This window comes from Hemitrygon akajei, chromosome 23 (genome assembly GCF_048418815.1).
Source record: "Hemitrygon akajei chromosome 23, sHemAka1.3, whole genome shotgun sequence".
In the NCBI taxonomy this organism is placed as follows: Eukaryota; Metazoa; Chordata; class Chondrichthyes; order Myliobatiformes; family Dasyatidae; genus Hemitrygon; species Hemitrygon akajei.
Window position 1 is genome coordinate 22,814,537 of NC_133146.1, and position 14,218 is coordinate 22,828,754.

The 14,218-nt window shown below is 39.4% G+C and overlaps 1 protein-coding gene across 5 annotated transcripts in view; it reads right to left on the reverse strand.

Moving 5' to 3' along the window:
• mypn (myopalladin) overlaps positions 1-14,218 on the reverse strand; it is a 254,646-nt gene that overhangs the window by 100,391 nt on the left and 140,037 nt on the right. For all 5 annotated transcript variants that reach the window (XM_073027204.1, XM_073027203.1, XM_073027205.1 and 2 more), the window contains 2 exons: positions 12,407-12,548; positions 1,959-1,982 (listed from right to left, as the gene is read on the reverse strand). In XM_073027204.1, the coding sequence (XP_072883305.1) occupies positions 1,959-1,982; positions 12,407-12,548 (166 nt within the window). The remainder of the gene's footprint in view (positions 1-1,958; positions 1,983-12,406; positions 12,549-14,218) is intronic.

The window sequence follows — 14,218 nt, forward strand, 5'->3', positions numbered from 1 at the left end:
TCAAATAATAATGAGGCAGCCTGAAGAAGTCATTACACTGACACAGTGGTGTTAAGAAAACAACCTCTTCCTCAATGTCACAAAACCAAAGGAGCTGGTTGTGGACTACAGGAGGAATGAAGACAAGCTAACCCCTACTGACATCAATGGATCTGGGGTTGAGAGGGTGAACAGCTTTAAATTCCTCAGTACACACATCACCGACGATCTCATGTGGTCTGTATATATCAGCTGTGCGGTGAAAAAGGCACAACAGTGCCTCTTTCACCTCAGATGGTTGAAGAAGTTTGGTTTGGGCCCCCATATCCTAAGAAATTTCTACAGGAGCACAATTGAGAGCATCCAGACTTGCTGCATCACTGCCTGGTATGGGAACTGTACTTCCCTTAATCGCAGGACTCTACAGAGAGTGGTGCGGTCAGCCCAGTGTATCTGTAGATGTGAACTTCCTACCAATCAGGCATTTACAAAGAAAGGTGTGTAAAATGGGTCTGAAGGATCTTTAGGGACCCGAGTCACCCCAACTACAAACTGTTCCAGCTGCTACCATCCAGGAAACGGTACCACAGCATAAAAGCCAGGACAGCTTCTTCCACCAGACCATCAAACTGATTAATTCATGTTGATAAAATTGTATTCTATATTATATTGACTGTCCTATTGAACATACTACTTATTATAAATTACTATAAATTGCACATTGCACATTTAGACAGACATAACATAAAGACTTTTACTCCTCGTGTATATGAAGGATGTAAGAAATAATGTCAATTCAATTCAATTCAATTCTTAGAATACCTTCCAATAACTTACCCACTACTGATGTTAGCTTCACTGGCCAATAACTTTCCAACTTATTTTTAGAGACTTTCCCATATCTCATTCAGCTCAATGCATAGATGACCATGCTGATCTTCAAGAGGACCAATTCTATCCCTTGCTATCCTTTTGCTCTTAATATACCTGTAGAAGCCTTTGGGAGTCTCCTTCACCTTGTCTGCTAGAGCAACCTCATGTCTAAAGTAATTTACATACCAGATATGCTTAAAGTTACATTATCCATACATGGTTCATTTGGATGATCATACAGAGAAAAATTGGATTTTTGCTGCTCCAGACTCACACATTAAGGTAACTCTCATACTTACATTTTCATATCCTTTCCAACTGATCTCTTCTCCTAATCTGTTCCAGCACAACTCTCAGATAGCTTGATGAACACAACCCTCTAATGGCTCTCTCACCTACCCTGGGGACCCTTTCTCCAATGACCAGTACAAGACCCACTCAGGCCCTCTGATAGGCAAGGTGTCAATATCCATCTCAATACCCCAATAATAATCTGTAAATTAAAGTGCAAGAAGTGTTGTGATCAATATTTTTCCTTCAACTGACATCATGCAAATAAATTATCTGGTTATTTTCACACTGTTGTGCATATATTTGCTGTATTAGAAAAGTGATCACATGTCCAAAGCTACTGTGCCATTATCTGTGCAGCACTATGAGACCTGTGGCCATGGAATTCAGTATGGAAATGCCTCTCCACATTTTGATTTCTTCTAGTCTGAAAAATGTTTGAATAAAGCCAGTAATGTTGGGAGTCTCACCAAATTGTTAACCAGGGCCTTGAGTTCATATTCAGGCTGTAATTACTCTGTAAGTGTAGTACATGATAGTACTAATCTCATAGTTAAGCTTTTGGAAAGTCATAATGACATTGTAGATGGTATTAGAAACTTTCTACAGTTTCAGTCAACTTTTAAGATTGAGAATTTGCTACATTTGCTTTTAGTTTCTCCATATTGTACAAATGAATTTACAGAAAAAGTACAGAAGAATCATTGATATCTTCTTCCCTTAAATAAATTGTAAATTACTACAATTCTTGCTAATTTTACCTAAATATGCACTCCATGAAAATCCCATAAATTGTAAAATATCCAAACACTCACCTGAATCGCTCATTGATCTTGGCTCTACATCAATAAAAAGCAAACAGGAAAGGACAAAAAGTAAAAGTCCATTAGGACAACTATCTTTTTAAAAAAATGGTAAGCATTTAAAAAGTGGTTACTTAAAGAATAAAACATACATGTTGCAAATAAAATTCATTTGAATCTGTTCAAGATTGGTGAATAGTTTTAATGTGAGAAAACTAAAAGTATTTAACTCCTGTGAAGTTACATACTTCAAAATATTTAGAATCATTGCCAAGTAAGCCTCTTTTGGGATTGTTCACATGTCAGCTGAGTTTGCTTTTAGTAGCTATACTGCACAATGTTACAATTCTGCAAGCAATCATTCCCTTTTAAAGAAGCAAATCTAATTATAGCAAACAGCCACAGCCTCAGCTCATCTGGAGATTTCTGCTTATTGTAGAACTCAAAAATTTGAGGTTGGTTATCTGACGGTGATTAATATAAAAGTTCCTGATATACTCTTAATATTCTCTTGTATTTTCATTGCAACTGCCTCTTACTTTTGACCTGTTCTTTGTCATAAAGATTGAATTTCCAAATACAAGTGTAACTTACTGGGGTATTCATAGAGGTCCTTGAAATCATTAAAACTGTGAGACATATGACATATTTTGTTTGGTACTGTGCTCATTCACATACATGAGCATAATGAATCCTAAGTGTTGGAATCAGCTCGTATATTATCTGTATTCCCGATCTCCCCTCTATTTTTGTCACATGTTTAAGGCAGTAGGATTATTTTTTTGTATTTTTGAAAGGCTCTTTGGATCCAATCTATGTTGATAGATGATCAAAGGATAATGTTTTAAAACTTTTTATGCTGAGTTTTAGGCCATTGATCCTTAAGATGCTTACTCAGATCAGGTGATATGAACATATTAGGATGTCATGGATTTAGCCAGGGTGCAAAGGAGATTTACAGGAATGAGAGCCTTTAGTTCTGGAAGTCTAGGGTGTCTCAGTTGACAGATGATATTAAGATACTGTAGAAATTTTGAAAGATTAAGACTCAATAGATCAGAAATTTGCTTAATTTACTGGAGAGTAAATGAGGTAACACTATTTAAGATCATGACAGACTATGAATACTAAACATTAGTGCAATACACTATCAACATAGTGGACATGAATTTTTTTCCCAGGCTTTAGGGAGAGAGGAGGAGCATGAGATTAATTGAATAGGTAAACCTATCTTTGCATATCTATTTGTTTCAACTGCATAGTTGTTAATATAATTTGGTCAAATAAATGTTAGCAACAACCAAACCTTCTTGTGGTTCTTCCTGTGGTGTTCAATATTTTAAAAAGTAGCATAGACAGGTTGAATGTCCTTTTATTAGGTTATCACACTAGGAAAGCTATTTAAAAAGGAGGAATAGCCCAGGTTCTATAGGTAAATGCCAGCCTTTTTACTCCATTAAATGCCCTGGAGTTTCTGGCATCAATCGGCCATAATTTGAAAGCCCATATTTTATTACACTGGTGAAGCAGGACATTGATAAAATTTCCCAACATTTACACTGGAAATCTGCTCTTGGACCATACTCCCATCATTAAGTAAACATTTACCTTCTTTTCCTGTCAGAAGGTTGCCTGACCAAAGCACAAGAAGCCAGATTTCAACTGCCTGCTCACTAGCAGCCTTTGCTGGTGAAATCACTCATTTATTGCAGTGCCAGGCATGAGAAATCTTCCATCCTTGTACTGATAGATGACCTTTGCTGCCAGTAATTAAAGCTTCACCAAAGATTTTTTGGCACACCTGCATCAGTGAGTAGGAGGTGATATTTGCTCAGTGAAATTAAGGGAAGGATTCAAACTTATAGCCCAGTCTAGGTCTAGGGTGTGCTATGGTAAAAGAACTACACTATAGGGCGTGGCATATTAAACTGCATGATAGTAAATCCAATAATATGTCATTAATATATTGAAACATAAATGATAAAACATGAGCCCGGTATTTTCTGTTGGTTTCTTCTGACTACTTCAATCAACTTTTTTCTGAGCCAAAAGGGAGGATTTTCAGTATAATAAATCTGAAATTCAAAGCGCCAGATCAGTAAGTGGAGAAACAGAGAGGAAGGTAAATGTCATGACCTGTAAGTTTATAAGGAAGGACGGGCAGAGACAAGGTAAGAGGCAAGATGGGAAGTGTGCTTATGTTAATGCTAAGAGTATTAGGAATAAGGAAGGTGACCTCCGAACTGATCAGTATATGGAACTATAATGTGACTATTACAAAGACTTGATTGAGAGGGAAAGAACCGAATATTTAACATTCCAGGGTTTCTATTTTTAGTAAAGATAGAGAAGCAGGTGGGGAGGGGGAGATGCATTATTCATTAGAGACATCAGAGCTGCACTCAGAGAGGACATAATGGAGGGTTCATCCACTGAGTCTATATGGGAAAAACTCAAAAATAGGAAAAGTGTAATCACTCTGACGGGATTATACTACAGACCACCCCCCCCCCCCCCCGCCCAGTAACCATCATGACATTAAGCAACAGGTATAAAGGCAGATTAGGGAAAGGTGCAAAAACAACAGTATTGTATCATCATAGTGGGTGACTTCAACTTCCCCAATATAGAGTGGGACCTCCTTGGTGCAAGAGATTTAGGTGGAACAATATTTGTTAGATGCATCCAAGATCAGCATATAGATGGTCCAATTAGAGGAGAGGCCATATTGGACTGATGTTTGGTAAATGAGCCTGGCCAGGTGATTGAACTTTCAGTGGGAGAACATTTTAAGAATCAGAGATCCCAATTCCACAAATTTAAAGAAATAAGGATATATATGTACCTTGCAGGAGAGTATTAAATTGGAAAAGAACAAATTATAAGAATATTACACAGGAACCAGGGAGAGTTAATTGGGAACAGTTGCTTCTGGACAAGTCCACATCTGACATGAAGAGGGTACTTAAAGATCAACTGCAAAGTGTATAGAACAGGTGGGTTCCTGTAAGATAGCGATACCCTCGGTCACAGCGGTTTCTACAGGGCCAACCAAAAGTGTTATTCTTTTCTAAACATTTTTTATGTTTACAAGACCTTGCTGGACATTAAGAATTTGAAGTACTACAGGTCTACCCCATCAGCGAGTTACCTGTTGGTAGAGAAACTGAACTTGTTGCAGATCGTGCTGCTGCCTGCGTCAGAGAGGCCTAACAGGGAGTGGTTGTCTTAGTCACTTTTCCTGTAATTGCAGAGCCCTGTTGGATAATGTTAATGTGGAATGCTGCAAGTCCATTTCATTGATTTATTGGCGGGTGGTGGGGTAGCAGCGTGGTCTTGGTCATAGTGAGGACTAGACCTCAAGCTGTGATGTCGCCTGTTACAGCCATCCAAGAGTTGGTGCAGCCCGCAGTATTTGCTCATCAAAAGACAAGCTGTATTGTGTTTGACTCCAGAGTGCTGCAACATTCATGGACTCAAGCGTCCTGTACTTTTTTTTGTGTGGCTGTATTTTACTGATATTTTATATGTCCTTGCTATCTTATATGCGCCTTGTGCTGTGTGTGACTGTTGGTACTATGTTTTACACCTTGGTCCTGGAGTAACACTGTTTCATTTGGATGTATTCATGGGTATTCATGTGTGATAATAATGACAATTAAACTTGAACTTGAAGAAAGGAGGATAGTATTAGCAAGATAAAGGAACCTTCGATATTGACAGAGATGATGAATTTAGTCAAGGAGAAAAAAGGAAGTGTATATAAGGTTTAGAAGTAATAATCAAATGGAGCTCAAAAGAATTGTGAAGAAAATTAGAAAAGTATTCTAGAAGGTAATTTGGAGAACGAGGTGGACCCATAAAAGATCCTTGGCAAGTAGGATTAAATAGAATCCCAAGACACTCTGCACTTACATTAAGAGCAAGTGGAAAACTAGGGAGAGGGTAGAATAAAAGAGAGGACATGTGCCTGGAAGCAAAGGTATATGGGTATGATCATCAAAAAAATATTTTGTGTTCATATTTACCAAGATGAAGGAAATATAGGATAGTGGGCTCTTTGTGAAATGTGCTAATATGCTAGGTGTTTGAAATTAAGGAAGAGATAATTTGGATCTCTTGAAGAACGTGAAGGTGGAGAAGACCCCAGAGTCTGATGGGATACACCGCAGGTTTATGAGAGAGCCAAGAGATGGAATTGCAGGTGCTTTGACGAAGATCTTTGTCACCTCTAGTTAGAGGAGAGGACCCAGAGGACTGGTGAGTAACTATGTTGTTTTTTTCTTTAAGAAGGGGGAATAGGGATAATCCCGGTACTGGCAGGATTCATGCTGATGGTAGGAAAGTTGTTAAGAGAGGATTCTTAGGGAGGATTTGGAGAACAATGGATTAATTAAAGATCATCAGCTTGACTTAGTGTTCGGTAAGACTTGTCTTGCCAACTTAAGTTTTTCAGGGAGGTGAATGATGAAGGTAGGGCCTGATGTTGTTTCCATGGATTTTAGTAAGACATTTGACAAGGTTCCATATGGTAGGCTCATCCAAATGACTGAGATGCATGGGATCCACTGTGACACAACTTTTTAGATTTGGAATTGGCTTGCCCATAGAAGACAGAGGATAATGATCAATGTGCAGCAGGTATCCGTACTGGAATTCTGTGGTTTGTGATACTTGAAATGATTTAGATGAAATGGTTGGGTAGGTTAGTAAGTTTGCTAGACAATACAAAGGCTGGTGGCATGGTGAATGATGTAAAAGATCACCAGATATGACAGGAAAATGTCATATGGAAATTATTATGGCCAAATTCCTACATTTCCTATGGTGGGAGAGTCTAGGACCAGAGGACACAACCTTAGCAGAGAAGGGCATCCATTTAGAACAGAGATGAAGAGTAATTTCTTAAGCTAGAGAGTGGTGAATCTGTAGAATTCATTGTCACAGGTGGCTGTGGAGGCAAAGTCATTGGGTATATATTAAGTCAGGGCATGAAGGGATGTGGGGAGAAGGCAGTAGATTGGGGCTGAGGGGGGAAATGGATCAGCCATGATGAAATGGCAGGGTCCTCATGAAATGAATTTGGCCATTTGGCGATCTCCCCATAACCTCTAACACCCTGACAAACCAAAAACCTATTAACTTCTGCTTTAAATATTCTCAATGACTTGGCCTCCACAGCCATTGTGGCAATGAAATCCACAAATTCATTGCACTCCAGCTAAAAAATTCCTCCTCATCTGTGTTCTAAATGGACATCCCTCTATCCTGCACAAGGCTGTTCCCTTTGGTCCCAGACTCACCACTATGGGGAACATCCTCTCCACATCCACTCTATGTAGGCTTTTCAATATTTGATAGGTTTCAATGAGATGCCCCCTCATCCTTCTAAACTCAAATGCGTACAGGCACAGAGCTATCAAAAGCTCTTCATACGAAAACCCTTTCATTGCAGGAATGATTCTCGTGAACCTCCTCTGGACCCTCTCCACTGCCAAGGCATCTTTTCTTAGTTAAGGTGACCAAAACTGCTTTCAATACTCTGTCTGTTCTGACCAATGACTTATAAAGCTGCAAAGTCACATCCTTGCTCTTACATTCTAGTCCTCATGAAATGAATGCTAATACTCCATTTGCCTTCCTTGCCACCAACTCAACCTGTGAGTTAGCCTTTCAGGAATCCTGCACAAGGACTCTCAAGTCCCTTTGTACAACTGATTTTTAAAATTTTCTCCCCTTTTAAAAAACAGTCTATGCCTTTATTTCTTCTACCAAAGTGCATAACCGTAAACTTCTTTGCCCATTCTCCTAATCTGTCCAGTCATTCTGCAGACTCCATGATTCCTCAACACTACCTACCCCTCCACTTATCTTTGTATACTATCCTTATGGCTATCTTTTTAGTTGCCTTCTGTTGCTTTTGAAAAGCTTCCTTACCCTTTAACTTCCCACTAATTTTTGCTATATTATATGCCCTCTCTTTTGCTTTTATGTTGTTTTTAAACTTCCTTTGTCAGTCTCATCTTCTCCTTAAAATAATTCTTCATCAGTGGAATGTATCTATTCTGCGCCTTCGGAATTGCCCACAGAAACTCCAGCCATTGCTGTTTTGCTGTCATTCCTGCTAGTGTCCCCTTTCATTCAACTTTGGCAGCTCCTCTTTCATGTCTCTGTAACTCCCTTTAATCCGGTGATACATCTGATACATCTGACTTTATCTTCTCCCTCAAGCTGCAGGGTGAATTCTATCATATTATGATCACTAGCTCCATAGGATTCCTTTACCTTCAGGTCGCTAATCAAATCTGGTTCATTACACAACACCCAGTTCAGAATTACCATTCCCCTAGTGGGCTCAACCGCAAGCTACTCTAAAAAGCCATAGGTATTCTACAAATTCCCTTTCTTGGGATCCAGCACCAACCTGATTTTCCCAGTCTACCTGCACATTAGAAATCCCTCATCACTATCGTAACATTGCCCTTATTACATGCCTTTTCTACTTTGTGTTGAAATTAAAATCCCACTGTTGAAGGGCCTGTATATAACTCCCATCAGTGTCTTTTTATCCTTGCAGCTTCTTAACTCTACCCACAAGGATTCTACATCTTCTATGTCACCTCTTTCTAAGGATTTTATTTCAATTTTTACCAACAAAGCCACGCTACACCCTCTGTCTACCTGCCTGTCCATTCTATACAAGGTGTATCCCAACTATGATCTTCTTTCAGCCATGACTTAGTGATGCCCACAATGTCATACCTGCCAATCTCTAATTGCACTACAAGATCATCTACGTTATTCCGTATGCTATGTGCATTCAAGTACCTTCAGTACTGTATTCATCACCCTTTTTAATTTTGTCTTCATGTTACACTTCCTCAGCCTTATCACTCCATTTCCCATTCTCCTGCCACATTAGTTTAAATCCTTCCCAACAACTGTAGCAAACCTGCATGTAGGGATAATGGTTCCCCCATCAGACTCAGGTGTAACCCATCCTTTTTGTACAGGAGAGAGGATAAGTTCACGGGATAATGTGTGAATGTTTTTTGTTGTTTTTTTTTTTTTTTACACAGAGTGGTGGACTTCTGAAATGTATTGTAAGCAATGGTAGTGGAGGCAAATATGACAGGGGCATTTGACAGGTTCTTAGGTACTTGAATGGAGGGATATGAAGTTTTGTAGGCAGGAGGGACTAGTTTAGTAGTCTTATAATTAATAGTGTAATTAGTTTGATAAATCATGGGCCAGTTCCTGTTCCATATAGTTCTGTATTCTATGATAACTTTTAAAGTAGAAATTAAACTTTCATAAATAAATGCAACTAATCTACAAATGTCTTCAGAGTTTAACTTTAATCCACTTAATGGACCATCTACAGTTTAAGAATAAGGGGTAGGCCATTTAGAACAGAGATGCGGAAAATCTTTTTCACCCAGAGAGTGGTGGATATGTGGAATGCTCTGCCCCAGAAGGCAGTGGAGGCCAAGTCTCTGGATGCATTCAAGAGAGAGTTAGATAGAGCTCTTATAGATAGCGGGGTCAAGGGATATGGGGAGAGGGCAGGAACAGGGTACTGATTGTGTATGATCAACCATGATCACAGTGAATGGCGGTGCTGGCTAGAAGGGCCGAATGGCCTACTCCTGCACCTACTGTCTATTGTCTACACATTCACATTGATCAGGTTGCTTTGCTGTTTCATTAGATGCAAAAAAGAGGAAAATTGAATAAGGGAACTCTTATACCTGAATAAAGATGTATTTGTAGAGGATAAAAATCCTATACATTTTTATCTCCTTTAAAGTTAAAGATTTTTATTACTTACTTAAAAGGTGAGAATGTTTTTCTTGGCTGTGAAGCAGAGGGAGACCAGAAAGTAAAGAAACAGGTATCAAAGGGCTGTGGAAGAATTGCTGAAGCGGTTCATCAAGAAGGGTGTGTGGGGCTCTGCCAGATCCTGGGCACAATGACTAAGTGAATGATAAATTGAAATTGTGAGGCCCCTGGCTAAGTGAGACTTCAGAAAGGAATGGTGTCTAAGAAGCAAACTGATTCTCTGGAGGTTGGGAGGAGTGATTGCAGAGCAGAAGCAGCTGCAGCTTCATAAACTTGTGTGTGACAAAATTGTCCCTTTCTATTTATAATTTCAACTAGATGTGGATGTCACTGGCAATGCTGGTATATATAGTATCCATACCTAATTACCTCTGAACTGAGGAAGCAGTTAAGAATTGGGAATTGGTGGATCTTCAATCATATAACAACCAGACCAGAGTCCTGACGAAGGGTCTCGGCCCGAAACGTCGACAGTGCTTCTCCCTATAGATGCTGCCTGGCCTGCTGTGTTCCACCAGCATTTTGTGTGTGTTGCAGCGATGTTAGATTTCCTTCTCTGTTCACTTAAGGGCATAGTGAATGAGATGGACTTTTTAAACCATCTATTAGTTTCTGTTACTGTTACTAAGACTCATTTTTACTTCCAGATTTATTTAATTACTTAAGCCACCAGTGGTAAGATTTGAATCTGTTTCTCTCGGTCAATGTGCAGAACTCTGGCTGCATAACTATATCTGGCTGTGAAATGTACCTATGCTACCATATCTTCTGAAGAAAGTTTTTCAAACCAGCAGTAAGTTTGCTAGCTTAATCAACCAAAATGAGTCTGAAGGTTTATTTTTCAATATTAATACTGGCCTATGATAAGTGCAGCTGGTGAGACAATGACTCGAAGATGGCAAAGGTGGGAACCAGTCTTTGCCTTTACACGTACCTCTCTCTCATCACTGCCTAAACACATCTTGGCAAGGCACAAAGTCTGTCCTCCTCATCACCTAATCAGCTAATGCTGAAATACACTTAGTTTAGCGGAAAGGATTTTTTTATTCTTTGTTTAATTGCACCATTGAACTGGCCTTATTTTTGTTTGTAGGAGCAACGGTGCAGTAATGCTCAGCTGGGATGTTAAATCTGTAGACATATTCAAGCTAGAGTCAGCCCAGGTTCTTGATTCATAGCTCACAGTACATAAGACCATAAAGCCTTAAGACATAGAAACAGAATAGGGCCATTCGGCCCCTCAAGTCTGCTCTGCAATTCCATAATTGCTGATTTATTTCCACTCTCAACCCCATACCCCTGCCTTCTCCCTGTACCTTTTGACACCATTACTAAAGTAGAACCTCTCAACCTCCAAATTAAGTACACCCAATGACTTGGCCCCCACTGCCATCTGTGGAAGTGAATTTCACAGCTTCATCACTCTCTGGCTAAAGAAATTTCTCCTTGTAAGTCCTTGTATTCTGAGGCCGTGTCCCTCTAGAAACATCCTTTCCATGTCCACTCTATCGAGGACTTTCAATATTCCTTGATATTCAATAGTCTCCTCCTATTCACACTTACCTAAGATGGAGATGGAAGGATAATCAAGTTGATCTTTAAATCTGGAAGTAAAACTGAGTTGGAGGTATATAGCAAGGGATAACAGGTCAGAGGCGAGTAAGGCTCACAAGATTTGAGACTGAGGCTTTTTCCTTAATGCCCTGACAAACATTTCCTCTCTTCTTGACAGCCTTGTTTTGTTCCCTGTCAGAGTCACTACCACAATTTAAAAGTTTTTAAATGCTGTGACATTCACAGAGTTGTATTATTTGTTATAATGGATGCAAGTGACACATAATCAAAATCAAAATCAGAAATAGTTTAGAATATTAAGACAAAGTAAGTTTAAAATAATCATTTACCTTTACCCTCCAATTCCCAAGTTAGGAATCTGCTTTGACGTTAATGGGGGCTCTTAAACCTCCACCAGGATCAGTATGTGCTCTACCCCCGATACTGATTGCAGCAATGATGTAGAGTGACAGATGAGCTAGCATCTGTCACTTAGCACAACTTGTCTTAAAGCAGATCCACATAAGTCCAGAACATATTTGCAGGAAGTACCTGAACTTTGGAAGTGCCAATCATGATTGCCTATTGCTACAAAAAACCTAAAGTCCAACTCATTAATATATAGATCAAAATAGTCAGTAGTTCTATTTCTGATCTCCATGGGAAACTGCCACATGCTTCTCTCAAGTTTTAAAAACATCAATTCAGCCATGTTTTCTGTCTCAGCTAATTTTGCATCCATGCAGACATTCTCCCTTTAATTCCTGGTACTTTGTCAAATGCATTATGGAAGCTCATATACATACCAACTAATCTACTTTCAATATTTTCTTATTGATTCATCAAAGAACTTTGGGCCACATAAATGCTACTTCACCAAAGCTTCCAATTTTTTATCCAGAATACATTTCCAATGTAAACTTGCAAACTTGGGAACTCAGTTCATCACATCAGTTAATAAGCTTGCACAAAGCCCACTAATTCATTAGAAATTATTCCAGAATGGGCAGCTGCATTCCAATCTGGCAAATTAATTAGTTGCTGCTATAATAAACAACACGTACTTTTCTGCAGGATTCGGAAATCAGGAGAATCTTCTATTAAAGTTTCCTCTCTGTACCATTCTATTTTCGGGAAAGGTACTCCTTTTATTCTGCATTCCAACACGACCAGCTGTCCCTCTATTGCTGTCACATCTTGCAGTGGCTGCAAATCATGCAAATGTTATTTATCACTCCAATTTATTCTTGGATATGTCGCTAGATTTTTTGCTTTATGGAATATTCTATATGTAACCCAGATATACTCTTTATACCTTCGTTTATAGAACATTTCACTTATTGTAATACAAGCAGTTATTTGTTAGCATCACATGCACTGACATTGCTACAACTTAAATGCAGACAAAAGTAAAGAAATTTCTGATACAAATTAATATAAATGAAAGATGTACACAGATGATGGGAAGATAATAGATAGCCAAGAGGTAAATAAACAGAGTAAAATAAATGACAGACATTACCTATAAAGGACAAACTGCAACACAAAACCTCCACCATACAATAAGATCATTAATGTATTATAACCTCAGCTCCACTTTTCCCACCCAAAGTTTCATGAATCCAAAGAAACATATCCATCTTCGTCTAGAATACACCCAACATTCCTTTCAACTAATGAACTGCCTATATAGTGTCGTGAACGCAAAAGTCAGGCAACATAATTTTCCCACTTTACACTCAGTGCCTCAGTTTATGAATCACAGCATGCCATATTCTTACAAATTACTCAGTCAATACTTAAATCAGTACTGTAATTGTTGATGTAGAGCAGAGAGCAAGTTTGTAAATCCGGCAGGAGAAAAGGACGTTGGCAATGGTGAGGGTGGAGCGCCATGGAAGGAGTGTGGGACAGGTGGCAGAGAAGGAGTGTCAGGGGTGGGGGGGGGGGGTGGTTGGCGTGGGTACAGACACACGCAGCCATGAGACACCAGAGAAGGTCATTTGATTCCAAACAATTGGTTTATCGATCATTACAGAATGTCTCTCTGCTGTTCCCTGCTCCTGTCCCTCTTCCAACCAAGATTCCCCTCTCCCTGCCACCTGCACACTCTCAGTCCACAACAGAGACCCATTCGGAAATAGGTTTATCATCTCTCATATACGTCATGAAATTTGCTTTTTTTTTAAATCTGTGGCAGCAGTACAATGCAATACATAAAATCACTACAGTTCTGTATGAAAGTCTTACTCACCCTAGCTATATACTATTATATTTACATAAGACTTCTGCATAGAACTATAGTGATTTTATGTATTGCATTGTACTGCTGCCACAAATGTTTTAAAAAAATCATGACATATGTGAGTGATGATAAACCTGATTCTGATATAGGTCTCTGTTGTACCTGGGAACTCAACTGGACTAAAAATACAGAGGCTCTGTACAAGAAAGGGCAGAGCCGACTGCACTTCCTGAGGAGATCCCGGTCATTCAACGTCTGCAGTACTATGCTGCAGATGTTTTACAACTCAGCGCTGGCCAGCATTCTATTCTATGCTGTAGTCTGCTGGGACAGGAGGGTGAGAGCAGCTGATGCCAAGAAGATTGATAAGCTTGCCAGGAAGGCTGGATCTGTTCTGGGGGTGGAACTGGATTCCCTGGTGGTTGTGTCTGAGGGGAGGATGCTGCAGAAACTCCAGAGCCTTATGGACAATCCCTCTCACCCCTCCATGAAATACTGGGCAAACAGAAGAACACCTTTAGTAGCACACTGATTCCACCAAGGTGCACCACTGAATACCAGGTGATCCTTTCTCCCTGTGGCTATAAGACTTTACAACTCCTCCTTCTTAAATATATAAGTATACGGTTTC